Source organism: Bombina bombina, chromosome 1 (genome assembly GCF_027579735.1).
Source record: "Bombina bombina isolate aBomBom1 chromosome 1, aBomBom1.pri, whole genome shotgun sequence".
Lineage (NCBI taxonomy): Eukaryota > Metazoa > Chordata > Amphibia > Anura > Bombinatoridae > Bombina > Bombina bombina.
In genome coordinates this window covers 672,935,241-672,955,108 of record NC_069499.1, presented here as the reverse complement: position 1 = coordinate 672,955,108, position 19,868 = coordinate 672,935,241, and the positions used below count along the sequence as shown (strand labels likewise).

The 19,868-nt window shown below is 35.4% G+C and overlaps 1 protein-coding gene across 1 annotated transcript in view; it reads right to left on the bottom strand.

Moving 5' to 3' along the window:
- The window catches only part of AFF2 (ALF transcription elongation factor 2), an 863,717-nt gene that overhangs the window by 37,101 nt on the left and 806,748 nt on the right, over nucleotides 1-19,868 (bottom strand). The window contains exons 11-13 of the mRNA XM_053699151.1: nucleotides 17,187-18,194; nucleotides 9,581-9,702; nucleotides 3,142-3,355 (exon numbers count right to left, since the gene is read on the bottom strand). Coding sequence (XP_053555126.1) covers nucleotides 3,142-3,355; nucleotides 9,581-9,702; nucleotides 17,187-18,194 — 1,344 coding nt within the window. The remainder of the gene's footprint in view (nucleotides 1-3,141; nucleotides 3,356-9,580; nucleotides 9,703-17,186; nucleotides 18,195-19,868) is intronic.

The window sequence follows — 19,868 nt, the reverse complement described above, 5'->3', positions numbered from 1 at the left end:
TTAATATACAAGTATTATAGTATTATACAGAAGGCTTCAGGACAGCCGTTAGTTATGATGTTCTATTCCGTCATAACGGCTTTAAAGCCTAGTCTAATTATGACGGAATAGAACGTCATAACGGCTTTAAAAGGTTAAAACACATAAATACACACATAAACATATTCTGTGTATGTATATATATATATATATACTTCTCTCTATATGTATTTAGTCTCCCTATGGGAAAAAGGGGCAACCAAATGTGGACTCCTTGCTCAGTGTGCTTAGAGGAATATGGCTACACCTCACTGACGAGGCCCAATGAAGGCCGAAACGATCGTCTGGGGTTGCTGTGTTCCTTGTTCAGAGAAAAATTGCCTGGTATTTCGGCGCTGGACTGACCGTAATAGGCGGGATCAGATTGATATACTACAGGAAAGTTCTACTCTGTGAAAAAGCACTACTGGGCTAAAAGGTTGCACCCAGGTGGTAAATCGCCATAGAACAGGCTAACAATGGTATTGAGCCAGTTGTTCGTTCCTGTGAGTGCACTTCTCTCTGTATGTATTTAGTCTCCCTATGGGAAAAAGGGGAAACCAGACGTGGACTCCTTGCTCAGTGTGCTTAGAGGAATATGGCTACACCACACTGCCAAGGCCCAATGAAGGCCGAAACGATCGTCTGGGGTTGCTGTGTTCCTTGTTCAGAGAAGAATTGCCCAGTATTTCGGCGCTGGACTGACGGTAATAGGTGGGATCAGACTGATATACTACAGGAAAATTCTACTCTGTGAAAAGCATTACTGGGCTAAAAAGTTGCACCCAGGTGGTAAATCGCCATAGAACAGGCTAACAATGGTATTGAGCCAGTTGTTTGTTCCTGTGAGTGCACTTCTCTCTGTATGTATATATATATATATATATATATATATATATATATATATATATATATATATAAATACACTCATAAACATATACAGTATATATATATATATATATATATATATATAGTTATATATATATATATATATACACACACATAACAGTCCAATGATGGAAAAAGAAAAAGCGCTCCAAGCCTTATAGTAAAAAAATTCCAATACTTTTTTCAAAAAAGTTTAAAATCATGTAAGATAAAAACGGTCAGCACAAGAAAAAGTGCAAAAAATGCGACAGAACAGGTGCTCTGAGCAGTGACCAAGTGCATAACTGCACAAAACATTTGCTGGGAGCACCTGTTTTGTCGCCTGTATTTTTGCATTTTTTGCACTTTTTCTTGTGCTGACCGCTTTTATCTTACATGATTTTAAACTTTTTTTGAATAAAGTATTGGAATTTTTTTACTATAAGGCTTGGAGCGCTTTTTCTTTTTCCATCCTTGGACTGTTATGTTTGTAATTAGTGCGTGTGCAGACTCACTGGAAAAAGAGGTTGCCGCCTGTGAGTATTAATTTAATGGATATAACTTATCTGGGACCGGATTCACATACCCTCTCTCATGCTTTACCTTTGCCTATAGACATTTAACTATTCTGTTACCCTATGACCCTCAGAGCGCTTCGTTGAGCAGGCTTGGATATCTATATATACACACATACATTTTTATTAGATAGTGTTAATATGAGTGTAATTGTACTTTTAAATGTAATTTTTATGCGTTTTGTGACACTTTTGTGACTTGCTTAACAGTGAACCATAGCTCTGAAGTTGCTGTGATCATTACAGAGTAAATTGTTATTGTGCTCACAAGTTCACATTTACTTTCAACTTGTAATATGGGTGGAATTTAACTAGCATGCAAACAGCCTCAAAAACCTAATAGCACTTGAACGCAATAGTGCTTCACTCGTAATCTAGCCCTATGTGTTTAATGTCCCATTAAAAAAGTAAAAGCTGTCTACCTACACATGCAATATTTTCCAAACATTATCTAAAATGCGTTAAAGAATATGCAGTCATTTTACATAATAATATGTTTATAACATGAAGTGTAATATTTTGGCTATTATTTATGGTCCATGTTTGTGTATATAGAGTTTCAATCAGCCTAATGTAGAACTCTACGTATCTCCTCTAAACAAAGTCCATGGCCCCAATTTAAGAAAGGTCTTGTGGACCTGATCCGACCTGATCAGGTCCGCAAGACCTCGCTGAATGCGGAGAGCAATACGCTCTCCGTATTCAGTATTGCACAAGCAGCTCACAAGAGCTGCTGGTGCAACACCGCCCCCTGCAGACTCGCGGCCAATCGGCTGCCAGCAGGGGGTGTCAATCAACCCAATCGTACTCGATCAGGTTGATTGCTGGCAAAACACGGGCCCACAAGCTCCCTACGGAGCTTGTTAAATGGGCCCCAATATGTCCATTTTTGTTTATTAAAACACCTATTATACAATGACATTTTCCCCAATTATAAAATAGACAAAAACAACAGAATCAGTGTAAGAAAATGTGCAAAATATAATGTTTATTCAAATACTATTAAACTTGCACAAGCTTGCATAAAGAAAATGCTAAACAATAATGGACTAGATTCATGGAGGCTTTGTTTCACTGACTAAGGGTCTCACCATGTTGGCAAGATTATGTTTGAAATTCATGGAAACTCGATTCAGTAATATTTTCTATCCCAACGTCAGTGAGTGTCCCTGCATTTAACATATATAGTTGTATTCTCCATGAGAAGTACCTAGTCTTGCTGTCTCCCTATTATATAGTTGGGGATTTATTTATTTTTATTTTAATAGTGTTGAACTTTTAAAAAGTTTTCTTTTCGGCTTGTTAGAGCAACCATCTTTTAGATGGTATTTTATTGTATTTTAATCTGCCTGTTTTATGCTGTTTTAATATATTTGTGTGATGCCGGTATCCTACACATTAAAACTTGTGTAGTATGAAGCAAGCAATATTGAAACAGAAGTGGCTCCATTCATTTCAACGGAGGGGACCTTGCAACTCGCTGCTCTGACCAGGGGATGTTAGAAATCTTGGTGAATATTGCCATTTTTGTTGTTGTGGAAACTTTTTTTGAGATAGATCCTAGTTTCACAAACAAGTCTTTTTGAATGTAGCCCAATGACTGTTAAGAAACTACACTTGGCAAATGAAAGCTCTTTCAGCGCTATAGTGGCTAATATAATATAATAAGGAAGTTACTTACACAGTTTCCTTTCGTGCTGATTGCTGTGTTTCCATTCTTCTTATGTCTAGACAAGGAATTGCTGGTGTGCACAAATGGGGTGGCACTGCACTCCTGATTAAAGGAGCCGTTATCGCTGGAGTGTCGCCTTCGGATTGGCTCATCCACTAAAGGTGATAATAATGGAGGAAAGACTTTTTCTTCTCTCTTCTTTGTTGTTTTTTTTGTTGAACTTCTGTCAAGTAAAACAAATGTATACCAATATTTAAGTTTCTAGGTTTATACTGTAAAATTATGCAAGCTTGATATCTGTAAATAAATCATTAATAAACTGAGGTTTTGGAATTTTGCTTAAAATCTAATATCATCAGCCCCATGTAGGAAGCCATCATGGATAAGGGTCCCGACTTAAGAACTGTCTGCCCGGGTTTGTTGAGATCACTTGTGTAATGATGCACCTGAGCAATTGCGTGAGAGAGGGGCCTGTCAATCTCAAATGAACGTGTTCAGGATGATTTTTATCCATCAACCCAGAAGTGGTGGTGAGTGTAAGAAGCTGCAATCTGGTGGCTGCTGCTTACATTATGGAAAGCAGTCGCATAGTATATTTGTATCCTGGTGCTTGGAATGACTAAAACCAGCTATTCATTTACAGAAATTTGAAGAAAACTAAGGCTACAAAATTTGATTTTGTGGCCACTCTAGGAACTATGGGACAGAGTTTTTACACAAAAACAAAAGGTGTTTAATATCACATTAATTTATGTGGTTTTTTTTTAAAGATTGCAGACAACATTATCTTGAAACATATTTGCTTAAAATCTAATTAAATGAAAACAAAAAGGCAATTTAAAAAAAATATATAACTATAGTATACTTTTACATTAGCCAGTGTAAAAGTATTTAAATAACCATTACCATAATTATTTAATGTTAATGATATTGTCAGCTAGCTAGAAATGAAGTAGTAAAAAAATAAAACAAAAACAAGTATGGTATTAACACAATTATTATAGCTTAATTTTACATTATTTCAAAAAGTTAAATGAAAGCAAAATAAAAAGGTAAAAAAACAAGGTTTTATTCATAGCTGATCTGATCTTTTCAGGGTAGCACTATACTAATCTGAATTCAGACTTAAACAGATAAGTCCCTGAAAACTATAAAGATAAAAATGGGATATTTTCTACAATATTTCTAAAACATTTGTAATGAAGAGAATAATTAAAGAATTAAAGAAAAGTACATTTAAAGGGACAATAAAGCCAATATTAAACTTGCATGATTTAAATAGAGAGTGTGATTTTAAGACACTTCTATTATCAACTTTACTATGTTCTTTAGGCATCCTTTGTTGAAAAACATTTGTACATATGCTCAGCAACAGCAATGTCATATTGGAAGCTAGCTGGTGATTAGTGGACATATATTATATGCCTGTTGTCATGGGCTCACCAAATATGTCCCAGGTGCATTGCAAGTCTGGAGCGGACTTTAACTGTTTAGCCCTTTGCATGGGCTTATGTGTGAGTAGCAGTTCAGTAATAAATGCTTTTCCTTTTATATCCTTGCAGACTTGTCTAGACTGCTTATAACTATTTCTACGGATCAGGTTTTTATTTATCACTTACAGGTTTCAATTAATAAAGGTAAAATTCTGCATAGGGAATAATTTAGCACAGGGCTGTCTATATTTTATCCTTCAGGGCTAGAGAGTGAGATAGACCATATTTGAACAGATTCACTGGGTGAGCACAACTGAGTCACAAAGTGGTTTAGGAATTAGCTTTTCTTCCCAAGAAACAATGTTTCCCCAATTTCTTTTTTTACAGAGATAAATGGTGTATGACATTGGTTTAGCAGTAACTGAAGCACTGAAGAATTCTGCATGGAAACATGATTCAATCGTTTGAAAAATGTAGTTATGGTAAAATAGTTATTAGTTTCTTTATGTTTCAAATGTCTGTAATGTGCAGTAATTTATTGAATATGAACTAATTCAAATATGCAGATTGTAAGTTGATGTGAGTATGCAAATATATGGCATATATTTTGGGTCAGGAAAGAACTGAACTCGTAACACAAATATAACAGAAACAATTGCAAGTCAAAATGTTAATAATAAAAATGTATTTCATCTTACACCGTTCATGGTAGGAGAACAATGGACATAGTAAAATTGTTCAATGATATTTAGAAATGTTTAATATTCACATGAACTGCAGTATTTTATAGCAAATTTGGTTCATTTAAAAATGAGCATTTCAGATATATTTGCTGACAGAAATTAGATCTGAAAATATTGAAATGCATAGAAATGATTAAATTTCTCTGCAATTTATGAAATAAAAGGCATAGTCTGCAGAAATGAATTGCTACATATTGTTCAGATGATTGTTATTAGCTTAGGGCAATTACTGCTCTAAAAAGAGGCTTTAATTGCAATAATAACCAATTGTGAATTAATTTATTGGAATAATTAAGCATGTTTAATGGCTTAATTTGCAAACATGCTAATTGAAATGCAACAGAAAACTGTGAAATAATGAAACAGAAACAGACTTTGTGGAAGAGTTTTATAAAGTATTGACCATAAATCTGTAAGATTTAGGGGAGATTCCACAAAATATATTACCAATTAACATTTGATAAATCTGAAAGTGGTTGAGTAACTATTATAAATGCTACTAAACATATTAAATCAAGCACAATTAACTACTGAAAGCCAGGGTTCAGTTCATATGCTTTATATTGTCATCAGAAGACTGGCAGAAGGGTGGATGTTAAAAATGTATTTTTTACTACAGCTCCAACCACTTTGGGAAGAAAACTTAGTACTTAGAAGTAAAAATGCAGTCAATAAATATATGGGATGCACAGTCAGACAGGGCCTGTGGTATACTGGGAATAAACCCAATAGGTTGCGCTTACTTGGGTTAGTTAAGGCCTTACCTTAGCAGTGCCATTGCCAGAAGGCAGAGGGGACATGTGCTCCCCAGCTCTGATTACCCCCTCGATTCACCCACCACTGCTCTTCCAATTGCTTACAAAGCCCCACCTGATCTGGCCCAAGACACACCCAGCCCTGCCCGCAGCATGCCCAACCTGCCGACAACCTTCCCACTCCACCCCTCCCATTGTTGTTCTGTTTACAGACCATCCTGTTTAGCCCCTCCCATTAAAAATATCCCCCCAAAATGCCAGTGGGTATCTAACAAGTGCCCCCCTATTATTATTTTCTGGGGAACACCACTGTGCCTTAGGCATAGCCTCTTTCTCCACTGTAAAATGCATCAGATCACAGCCCATTTTTTACAGTATAATAGTTTAGCTGATGTTCCAGTGCAGAAGACAAACCTACTACTCTCGCCTTTTTTTTTTTTTGACTAGTCCAGCACCCAACTAAACACATCGGGGCAAATATATCAAGCTCCGAAAGGAGCTTGACGGCCCGTGTTTCTGGCGAGTCTTCAGACTCGCCAGAAACACCAGTTATGAAGCAGCGGTCACAAAGACCGCTGCTCCATAACCTGTCCGCCTGCTCTGAGCAGGCGGACAGACATCGCCGGAAATCAACCCGATCGAGTACGATCGGGTTGATTGACACCCCCCTGCTGTCGGCCGATTGGCCGCGAGTCTGCAGGGGGCGGCGTTGCACAAGCAGCTCTTGTGAGCTGCTGGTGCAATGCTGAATATGGAGCGCATATTGCTCTCCGCATTCAGCGAGGTCTGGCGGACCTGATCCGCACTGTCAGATCAGGTCCGCCAGACCTTGTTAAATAGAGGCCATCATATAGTGTGGTTTGCTGATCCCCTTTAACTTTTTTGTAATATGACCTTTTTAATTTGTTCTTACAAAATATTCTTTTGATACACATGTCTTTCTTTTGTACCCACTTCTTTCTTGATCACACATGAACATAAGCATCTATCTAATGGGTTTTTTTGTTTTTTTGTTCTATCACTGGAATATAGTTGGGACCCCGATTTTGTCTCACTAAATTAGCCAGGTTCTTCCCTATCTTACCCCCATATTTATACATCCGTGCATTAGACCGAGTAAGATCACTTGCCGCTTTTTGTTGAAGAAAGATCTCTCTTTCTTTTTTAGTTTGCAAATACTTTTGCCAATTAGTTGGGGATGCATCTTGTATATACGTACTATAAGCGTTAGATAGCTGATTTGAGAGCTGGACGTCCCGAATCTGTTTTTTTTTCCATACTTTATGTAAATAGGCTTTTACTTCTCCGCGTAATACCGCCTTAGAGGCCTCCCAATATGTCTCCGGACTGGAGACAGACCCAACGTTATTATATTCGAATTTCTTCCAGGCTTCAATCAGCCAATTTTTAAACTTACAATTCGAATACAGATATTTTGGGAACGGGTAAGCAGAATTTCTTTTTGAGGGCCCCGCCACTGGTAGCGTAAGCGAAATGGGTGCATGATCCGAAATGATAATTTCGCTTATATCTACTACTGCTACCCCCATTAATTTTTAATTAATGAGAATATAGTCTATCCGAGACAACGTCTTAAAAGTATTTGACTTGCAAGTGAAACCCTTTGTCTCTGGATTATGCATTCGCCACACATCTTTTAAGTTTAAGGCATTTCTAAACTTTCGAAAATAAAGTGATATCTTGTTTCTCTCTACTTACCGCCTTCTTCCTATGGGGCCATCTGTCTAGAGGGTATTGAGCAATCAAATTAAAATCCCCCGCTACTATCAGCTTGCTCTCTATGAATTGCAATAATTTACCCTGTAATCTATCCCAGAATTCCCGTATATGATTATTCAGTCCATACAAATTGCATAAAATAATTTTGACCTCTTATTTCCAACTGCACAATTATAAACCGACCATCTGCATCTATCTCGGACTGTATAATCTTGTACTGTAAATTTTTATGCAGGAGGATAGCTACCCCGCATTTCCTGGCGTTGCCTGATGAAGCAATAACTTCCCCCACCCAACCTGTTCTGAATTTATTTGCTTAATTTTGAACTATGTAGGTTTCCTGAAGAAATGCAATATTACATCTAAATTCTTTTAGGTTTTTCATAATCATTTTTCTTTTAATTAGGGAGGTAATGCCTCTAACGTTCCATGAAATAAGATCTATATTAACTTTATCTGTCATAGTAGCAAGGCAAGATAGCTACCAAGAGACCCATTACTGCTCTAATACCATACTTATGCCCGCTCGGAAAAGCCATCGGGGGGTGGGGGGACCGGGAAAGGGAAAAAAAAAATTCCACACAACACATAACCAAAATAAAAACCTTCACCTAATATATAATCCATTAAGTTTGTAAGCATTATGGCCTACTACAGCTTAAGACTGTTATATACTTCTTATTCATTTTCATCTAAGGACTTATACGCTTCCTGTTGTGTATTTAATATGAGCCAATTATTATCTTTGAGCACCTTGATCCTAGCAGGGTATAAAAGAAAGGCTTCATAGCCTTTCTTAATAATTTGCGTACAAAGAGGGGCCATCCCCTTGCGGCGATTAGTAGTTTCTATGGAATAATCCTGAAAAAGAAGTAGTTTACCTCCTTCTAACACTACCTCTTTCTTTTTGAGGTATGCATTTAATAGATCAACTTTGTCCTGGAAATTAAGCAATTTGGTGATTATAGGCCTAGCGATCTTACTACCATCTGGCCTCAATCTCTCCTGTCCTATTCTGTGGATTCTTTCAACTACCAACTGGCGTTTTGGGCCGGGCAATTCTAAAAGCTGAGGAAATTTTTTCCTAAAAAACTTTTTTAAGTCTGTATACTCTATTGTTTCAGGTACACCAATGATTCTGAGGTTATTCCTCCTGGTTCTATCCTCCAAGTCATCTATCCTATCCTGTAATTTTTTTAAAGTGGTCCTGTAAAAACTTGTGTCTTGTTCAGCTATGTGCATTCTATCTTCAATATCTGAAATACGTAATTCAGCTGCTTCAATCCTATTATTAAAGGAATGAATCTAATTCGTAAGAGAAAGCATATCATGTCGTATCTGATCAAATTGTGGAGTCATTGTATCATAGATGGCTTTGACCAGTGCTTGAGAATCAGTATCCATTTTAGCAACACTAATTTCTTCCACAATGCTCTCCTGGAAAGCAGTACTTATTTTACCCTTTCTGTCATTCAGCGAGGTCTGGCGGACCTGATCCGCACTGTCAGATCAGGTCCGCCAGACCTTGTTAAATAGAGGCCATCATATAGTGTGGTTTGCTGATCCCCTTTAACTTTTTTGTAATATGACCTTTTTAATTTGTTCTTACAAAATATTCTTTTGATACACGTCTTTCTTTTGTACACACTTCTTTCTTGATCACACATGAACATAAGCATCTATCTAATGTTAGTATGAGAATGTTCTGCCATGCTAAGTGTTTTTTTAAGACAAAAATTAAGGTTATTCAAATAAACAAAACAAAAAAAAGACTTACTCCTTCATGCTGCTCCCTCTAGTGCTGGGAATAGGAGAAATACATGGTGGGAGTAAGTATGGCACAGTATCCTCCAGACGCTGTTTTTTGCTGTCAATCTGTGTATCACAGTTTTCAGATTGCTATAAATAAATAGGAAACATATAAGTAAAACAAAATGAGTATTTTAGGTTGACCCAATGAAATATGCCATCATATTTTTTGGTTATTTGCAAAGTAATGAAGGCCAAAATAAAATTAGATTGTTAAAGGGCCATAATACCCAAATGTTTAAACACTTGAAAGTGATGCAGCATAGCTGTAAAAAGCTGACTAGAAAATATCACCTGAACATCTCTATGTAAAAAAGAAAGATATTTTACCTCAAAAGTTCCTCAGTAGCCACATCCCATTGTAAAGGACTTCTAAGCAGCATTATAGTGTGTCTGTCCTGGGACATCTTAGGGGATGAGCATCGTGAACTCTCATATTATTTCACCAATCAGGTAAAGGAAGCTTACTATGAAATCTCATGAGAGTTAAGTCAAATCTCATGAGATCACAGTAAGAGTTCATGACCTCAGCACTGCTGATGCTGATTGGCTGCTGTTCATTTCTTAATTTTTTTTTTATTTTTACCTGCAGCTGGGAGCAGCTGAGTATAACTTTTTACACAGAACTTACTCTGCTGGGCTGAGGAGAATGTGAGGTAAAATATCTTCATTTTTTATATAGAGATGCTCAGGTGATATTTTCCTGTCAGCTTTTTACAGTTATACTGCACCAGTTTCAAGTGATTTAGCATATGAGTATTATGTCCCTTTAATCACTGATCATCTGTTGCTGAAATTTTAAATGTTATTTGAATGTCACAATGTGTACTTTGAAATGTTATCCTAATTTTCTCTCATCACATCTCTATCCTTTTAGCTTATCATAATTTTGCCTATCACTCTCCCTGCTCATTGGTACAATTCTATTATCATTTCTCAACTTCTCCAAGTAGAAAACCACTCAGATGTAGCAGGTTGATAATACAATGAGTTAAATACAAAATTAAATATTTGAAAAATAAAAAAAGGTAGCAATAAAATCACAAGAATATACAATCATAAGCCCAAGTTGTCCAGTTCAACCTGCTTTTCCAAAAACCAAATGCTGGCTTCATATGTTAAACCATCTCCAAAAGAATGTAAACACAAGTGTATCAAAAGACCAACACTATCAGGCCCATTTATCAAGCTCCGTACAGAGCTTGAAGGGCCGTGTTTCTGGAGAGTCTTCAGACTCGCCAGAAACACAACTTATGAAGCAGCAGTCACAAAGACCGCTGCTCCATAACCCTGTCCGCCTCCCTGTTGGCGGCCGATTGACCGCGAGTCAGCAGGGGGCGGCGTTGCACCAGCAGCTCTTGTGAGCTGCTGGTGCAATGTTAAATGCGGAGAGCATATTGCTCGCCGCATTTAGCGAGGTTTTGCGGACCTGATCCGCAGTGTCGGATCAGGTCCGCAAGCCCTTTGATAAATGGGCCTGTAAGAATGTGATAGCGTTAAACTTACAGAATTAGAAATTAGAATACATCTATGTGTGAAGACTCGCATACTAATAGATAAAAGTTACAAAAAGAATCAGAAAAAACTAAAAGAAATAAAGTTTATGTTTTGCGTTTAATACTCATATTTATTTGTGATCCCATTCTTATGTTTAAAAACATAGAGAAAAAATAACAAATATTATAAAAAAAACTGGCCGCCTGTCACCTTAAGCCACAGGCAGTAATTATATAGATGGTATTTTTTCCATCTTTTAACGGCAAGTCTGCTTTTGCTATTAGTTAATATGTATGCTAATCCACAGCCACTTTCCAGCTACTTTGGATTCATGTAGTGCTAATTTCTCTATCTGAGATGTCTTCAGGTATATTATATTTGCTTCCATGATGTCTGCTGTCACATCATAAAGATGGATTCCTGATGACTTGAAAATTGCATTACCATTAGTAAATCATTTGTGGGTCAGTGCATTAGAGGAAAAAAATAATATATAAAGCATTTATCTGATGTTTTTTCCAAAAGGCGCTTACTAAATACACTGATCAAGATTTGCTAACACCATACAAACTTTTTATTCTCCAGTAAGTATATTATTTTACATTTTCAGCAAATCAGTTTTATAGGGTAAAATAGGAATTGCAAAGGACTTTTCTTATTGTCTATGCTAAGGGAACATAAACCGCTGGCAGAAACATTTTAAGAAAATAGTCTGTGAATAATTAACCCTTTAAGGACACAGCTTTCAGTTTGCTCAATTGTTTTATCACAGAAAAATTCCGTCATATGTCCTTAAGAGATTAAAGATCAACACAAAGTATCAAACAGAATTCTCTTCAAGCATTTTTCTGTGCTTTGTCAATTTAAACGTCATAAGAATACTTGAAATGCACATCTTTTAGAGTATAGATCTAAATACAATAATGCTTCTTGAAGTTGTCAGAGCATTTGTGTATCTTTTATTTTGAACATGAATTGTCAACCATATTAGTTGGTTGTGGGCATTCCCTCTTGCGCAGGCTGTGAATGCCAGTAATTTCCTGCTATGTGTCTTAGCACAAGGAGAATGCACTTGCTACTACTCAAAGGGACAGTAAACATTTTGATATTTTTTAATTAAAATGTTTGGTTTTGCATAATGAAACAACTTTGCAATATTTTTTCATTATTTATTTTGCACCCTTTTCATGTAATTTAGCTCTGAAATTGAGCTATTTCTACCTCTCAGAACATGAAAAGTACCCTGCTGACTTCTCAAAGCTAACCCTACTACATATCTTTCACTAATTGGCTTTAACTGATAACAACTGCAAAACATAGTACCTTATACTAACTCTAGCCTTGTTGTCTGCAGACTGAAGCCCAGATTGCTCCTACAAATAAGGCAAATTGAGGGTGGAGTTTGGCTATAGAAAAATAAATGCAGTAAAATTATGTTGATTTGTTTCCAAAATGTTAAGATTTGGTGATATGTTGTTGTATAGCAACCCAACAAAGTGTTCGCTGTCCATTTATGTTTGGGGGGTTTTAAGAGTATATTGTATATATTTTTTGGGGTGTTAAAGTGATATGAAACTCCAAATTTTCCTTTCATGATTCACATAGAGCATGCAATTTTAAACAACTTTCTAATTTACTTCTATTTTCAATTTTTCTTCGTTCTCTTGTTATCTTTTTTTAAAAGCAGGCATATAAGCTTAGGAGCTGGCCCATTTCTGGAGCACTATATGGCAGTAGTTTTGAAAGAATTTTAACCATTTGCAAGAGCACTAGATGGCAGCACTATTTCCTGCTATATAGTGCTCCAGATGCCCACCTAGGTATCTCATCATCACAGGATATCATGGGAACAAAGCAAATTTTATAATTAAAAAAAGTAAATTGGAAACTTTTTTAAAAATGGTATTCTTTGTCTGAATCACAAAAGAAAATGTTGGGGTTTCATATCCCTTTAAACACGAAGAGGTTGATCATGTGCTTGTTTTGGTATATAACTATTTCTGAACTTCAGATGGTATTGTCAGGGCGTTATTTCAGTGACCACAATTCTAAAATGCTTCTGCCATTAATACCCCTATGGTTTACAATCGTTATAGAAACATAGAATTTGACGGTAGATAAGAACCAAAAAGGCCCATCAAGTCTACCCATATTACATGTTACTTTTTCCTTAGGATAGCCTTATGCATGTCCCAGGCATTTTTGAATTCCTTTACAGTCTTTGTGTTTACCACCTCAAATGGAAGTTTATTCCATGAATCTACCAGCCTTTCTGTAAAAAAAATGCTTCCTCAAATTTCTTCTGAATCTGCTACCCTCTAACTTTAGATTGTGACCTTTACCTCCCCAAAACACAAAATCTTATGCTTCTTGTTAATCTCCAAATTTCACAATCCAACCCCCCCAAAAAAACAGATATCCAGGATTAAGAATAATAAAAAAAGACAATTTTGTGGGTTTTATGATTACATCAGAGGTTGGGGGCCTTTATGTTTCTTGATCACTTTTAACAGTATGTAGTGGTGCTAACAGGTGATATGTGTGCTGTTGTGCTCCAAAACCATAGTAATATGTATGTCTCACGATTTGAACAGGATCATTATTAGTACAGTGGGCATAAGTGTTGAGTTATTAATTTTATTAATATCTATAGGTATAAAAGTGCTTATTACTATTTTTTACCTTTAACTGATTGAGCAGGTGGGGGTGGGAGTTGGTGGGTTACATATGCGGCGCAAGCTTCAGCGTAACTGCTGAAACCTGCGTCGCCCTTAATTTCCACTTGCAAATCGGGGAATCATATAAACCACGCCGGCAGTTCATATACTGCCGTAAGTCAGATAAACTGGCGATGTCCAGAAATGTGAGTAAATACACATTTCTGGAGTCGCCAGTGACTTACGGCAGTTTAGAAACTGCTGGCGCAATAAGAAAAAAGTTAAATCTCCCGTAACAGTCCAACTCGCCTCCCAAAAATAAACCCAACACGTCAAAACCCCTATATCCGCCATCACCCCACATCACAGCTAATAATAAAAGTATTAACCCTTAAACCGCCAACCCCCCACAACGCAATATACATAATCAAACTATTAACTCCTAATCCGCCGTTCACTCACATCGCAATCTAACTAATAAATGTATTAACTCCAAATCTGCCATCCCCCACATCGCAAAGTATCTAATTAACCTATTAACCCCTAACCGACATTCCCGGAAGCGCATTAAACCTAATTAAGATATTAACCCCTAAACTGAAAACCCCCACATCGCATTAAACCAAATTAACCTATTAACTCCTAAATCGCCAACCCCCACGACGCAAATAACTAATTTAATTACTAAGCTCCTTAACCTAACACCCCCTAAATTATCCTCAATTACATAAAATAAAAAAATACTAAATTACAATTAAAATAAAAAAACTAACATTACTTTAAAAAAAAAAACTAACTTTAAATTAAATAAATCTAAAATTACGTAAAATAAAAAAGTTAAAAATTGCTGAAAAAAATAAACCAAATTATCAAAAATAAAAAAAATAAACCTAATCTAATATCATTATGAAAATAAAAAAGCTCTCCAAAAATAAAAACACTCCCTAATCTAAACTAAAATACTAATAGCCCTTAAAAGGGCATTTGTATGGGCATTGCCTATTGGCTGTTCAAATCAGCCAATAGGATTTAAGTAGCTCTCATCCTATTGGCTGATTTGAAAACTTCAGAGAATAGGAATGCAAGGTACCCCAAATATAAAACGTGTAACTTGAATTCAATCCTCAGTGTGCGGCGACGAACGTACAAAGAGGATCCTTCACGCTGGATGGCTCCATAGTCGCTGGTCCTGTTCCGCGATCACCTCCAATCTGCGTCACCTTGGTCCTGGACGAAGATAGATGTCCCCGCGCTGGAAGAACAAATCCCTAATTTTTCTGGATTAGGGATTTTTTTGGGCTGCAAAAGAGCGGATTGCCCTTTAAAGGGCAATGTCCATACAAATGCCCCTTTAGGGGAAATGGGTAGTTTAGTTTTTTTAATGTTAGGTTGTTTATTTTGGGGGGTTTGGTGGGAGGGGTGGATTTCCTTTTAGGAGGGACTTAGTATATTTTAAATTTAAAAGAGCTGTTTAACTTAGGGCAATGCCCTACAAAAGGCTCTTGTAAGGGCTATTTGTAGTTTAGATTAGGGGGTGTTTTGATTTTGTGGGGCTTTTTTATTTTCATAGGGGTATTAGATTAGGTTTAATTTTTATTTTTGATAATTTGGTTTATTTTTTTTTCTGTAATTTTAGACTTTTTTTATTTTTTGTAATTTTAGATTTATTTAATTTAATGTTTTTTTTAAGTAATGTTAGATTTTTTATTTTAATTGTAACTTATTTTTTTTTATTTTATGCGATTGGGGTTAATTTAGGTGGTGTTTGGTTAGGGGCTTAGTAATTAAATTAGTTTATTGCGTTGTGGGGGGTTGGCAGTTTAGGAGTTTATATGTTAATTAGGTTTATTGCGATGTGGGGGGTTGGTGGTTTAGGGTTTAATAGTGTTATTAGGTTTATCGCGTTGTGGGAGGTTGGCAGTTTAGGATTAAATAGGTTAATTAGGTTTTTTGCGATGTGGGGGGTTGGCGGTTTAGGGATTAATAGGTTAATTAGATACTTTGCGATGTGGGAGTTGGTGGATTAGGGGTTAATACATTTATTAGGCCAGCTGTCTAAAAAAATCATGTAATGAAGCATATAACTTCTATATAAATTACAAGGAAAATACTGTTTGGAGACATATTAATCATAATACTATGCGATGCCTGAATGTTATGATCAGCTAATGAACTTACTGCAAGGTACGAAAATAAAAAGTTCTAAAGAGAAAGAACAGTTTATACAGGGTTAAAATGTTGTCAAATATTTTTGTTATAATACAAACTGCATAATTAATTTAGCTTTACTTTGAATTTAACAAGGGTCTAAGTATGTGGTACATACAGTGCCCAGTCAGCTAGCCAAGCAATGGCATCTGTATACTGTTGTAAAGCTGTAGCTTGCTAACAGAAAAATATTAGTGGTTTACATTAAAGGGAGAGTAAACACCAGAATTTTTGTTGTTTAAAAAGGTAGATAATCCCTTTATTACCCATTACCCAATTTTGCATAACCAACACAGTTATAATAATATACTTTTTACCTCTGTGATTACCTTGTATCTATGGCTCTGCAAACTGCTCCCTTATTTCAGTTCTTTTGACAGACTTGCATTTTTAGCCAATTAGTGCTTGCTCTTAGGAGCTACACATGCCTGAGCTCAATGTTATCTATATGAAACACATGAACTAACATCCTCTAGTGGTGAAAAACTGTAAAAATGCTTTCAGATTAGAGGTGGCCTTCAAGGTCTAAGAAATTAGCACATATACCTCCTAAATTTAGCTTTCAATTAAGAATACCAAGAGAACAAAGCAAAATTGGTAATAAAAGTAAATTGGAAAGTTGTTTAAAATTACATGCTCTATTTAAATCATAAAAGTTTTTTTTTTACTTGACTGTCCCTTTAATACTGAGACCTCAGAGATTTTATTTTCTTTAATTAATTTCTAAAGCACAAAAAATATGACCACTAGTATACACCAGCTTTTAGTGTCATACCAATAGCTTCCCTTTCATACTTCCAGCAAGTTGTCACAAATGGCAATCTCATGAATGTGCAGAATATTAAATGGATATTTTCCTATTTTTTCTTTGCATCACAATAGAATGTTTGCTTTCCTCAAAAATAAAAAAAAAGTGTTCACAAAATGGCACTTCAAATAACATTTGGGAAAAGTCCTTGATTTTGTATACTTGAAGACTTTGAATATATTTTCAGAGTGTTCATTTAATGCAAATAATCAACTACACATTTTATTATGTACCATAATGGCTTTCATCATAAATCATCATCCATTACTGTTCTCTACAATTAACATGATGTTTCTTAAAATATGGAATGTCCCAAAACATACTGTTGGTTTGATTATTTGCATTTAATTCCTAAAAACAGAATTGTATATTGTTAAAGATGTTCAATAACACTTGTGACTCACCTTGTGCTTCCTTCTGGATTTTGTGGGTGCTTTCTCTACAGGTATAGCTGGTGTTTTATGTTTGTGTTTAAAACCTGTATCTCTTACTTCATTATTTAATAGAATGCTCTCAAACGTGTCTTGAACAGGTATTCTGGACAAGAGGCTGAGATCTATTTTTACCCACAATGATTTAAGGTCTTCGTAATCTCTCAGAGGAGACAAAAGTTCACTTTGTACAACTGGAAGAGGTGAAAAGAACTGCTCTTCTAAGTCATTGTTTGTCTGGTCTATTGATATACTGCTACTATTACTGGTTAAACTGCTGACACTTAGAAGATTGTTACTGCAGTCTTTAGATTTGCTTGGATTAGAAGGTCCAGTGCAAGCTGTTGATAATTTAGCCTGCAAGACTTCCTCTTGATCTGTGTTGGAGTCCGATGCTGAATCAGTTTCAATAAATTCCCTTGATTTTGGAACAATTTTGTTAGTTCCTCTCGCTTTTTTTTTCTCAGAAGCACCTCCTGTACTAGTCCTTTGCTCTTTCCTTGGTGCAGTTTTTGCAACAGTGGTTTTTGCCCTTGGTTTTGGTTGCTCCTGGATTTCACGTACCTCTTTTTCTTTGGATATGCTGCTGGGGGCAATTGGTTTGTTCCAAGTGCAGTCTTCTGTGCTAGAAGTCCGTTCAACCTTTTTTGGTTGTTTTTTAGCAGTTGTTCTTTGTGGGGCAGGTTCATTGGGAGCTGGTGATTTTTGCTTTACATTTTTTGCCTCTTGAACCTTTTGGGGGGCTCTTGGCTTTGCTTTTTCTCTTACTGGACTCTGAAGTTCTCTATCTTTGGAGTCTGGCTGAGGAACTATTTCATTAAGATCATTTTTATTATCTTCTTCAGCTTGTTGGATATTCTGACACTCCAAATTGTTGTCAGAATGTATTTCATTTTGGCTGCTAATTATTGTTTTATTATGTGGATTGACTTTATTAAGCCACTTGTCCAGCTGCCATTTATTTGTTGAAGGTGGCTCTGGCTGTAAAAAAAATAATAATAATAAATAAAATATCTGAGTTAAAATAAGCATTTAAGTTAAATATATTCAACAAAGTATTTTCTCTAAAGTGATTATTTTCACAGAATGTATTTAAAGAAAATGACTAATTAGCACATAAGCTACACAACTTTATTTATTTATTTTTTATTTAAGATAACGCTCCAGAGAAATCAAACAAAACAAAATGCAAAATAACCACAATAAACATTGCATTTTTTATAATGTAGCTTTTTTTCCAAAATCTCTTGTGAATATCTCATGAATAAAAAAAGGCAACACTAGTAAACATTGTTAAATACGTTAATCTATTAATTACAAACACTTTTAAAGAATTTGCTACCACATTTTCTGCAAAACAGAGAAAGACTCAAATAGGTTTAAGCAGATGAGAATATCAGTTAAAGAAAGAGTTAACTAGAATATTCTTACAACACTCTATCATGTTGTCAGTGAAATAAATACAAAAAAAAATCTGTTTTCTTGTTTGAAATGATAATAAAATCATTCCTGAAAGATTTTAAAACTACTACAACAATATCTTGCCAATGAAATACATCCCAGCTATTTTAGATGCTTAACACCTCCCCCCCCCCCCCCATGTATCTTGCTCCTATGATAATAAACCTCTACTGATTTTACAAAAATAAATTTTAAAAAAACACCTCTAAACACTGGAAAGCCAAACAGAAAAATGCATATTTTATACTCTTTGTTGAACCCTTATCGACCAAAGAAAGCAATGTTTGAGAGCAACAGGTGAATTGTTATGCCTCTGTTAATCTACATATTTAAAGTAACTGCCTAATCGCATAGCAATTCTTCCCACCTGTCCTTTTCCTTTGAATTTTAATTACAGCTACTTAAAAGAGAATGTCCTTAATATTAAATTGCTGAAAACGTCTCAGTAGACAAATTGGGCGATCCAAGTCTTACTTCCTCTGTAACACATGAATCACCTAATTCTAAGTAGTATATACTGTACTATAGAATCCTTGTTTTCCATATTATATGATTAGGAAGTTCAACCAGAAAATAATTATATGTGAATCTTTCAATATAAAATGTTACTTAGATGATTAAAAAAAAAACAAATAAACATTTTGGTAATGTTAAAAAAAGAAAACACATTTTATACCTCAATAAAAAATAAAATGCAACAACTTGCTCTACCTCAACTTTCTATTATATGTAAAACACATTGAACACTAAATATTGCATGCTGTGAATAGTATGCAGATGTATCATTTTAAAATGATAATACTTATATGTTTAATAAATAAATGTCAAGTTTTATTTTCTAAAATGTGATGAGTTCCCCATGTTGTAATATAGGCTTCCCTTATCTAATGCATTTTGCTGAGGTCAATTAGGAACATATATAAAAAGAATCACTAAAGTGTTTAAACAATGGCTTTGTGGAGTATAGCAAATATACTGTTTATGGCCTCAGCAGGGTATATGAGATAAAAAGACTAGACTTTTAAATATAGGATTATTTGCAACATGGTGACACCAGTTGTTTTGTAGACACTCAGGGAAACTGGAAAACCTCAGTTTTCCAAATTAAATTACAGGAAGTGTGGGATAAAATAAATAATGAAAATATTGCAATTTATTGCTTTACTACACATAATTCAAACTTTAGATTACAAT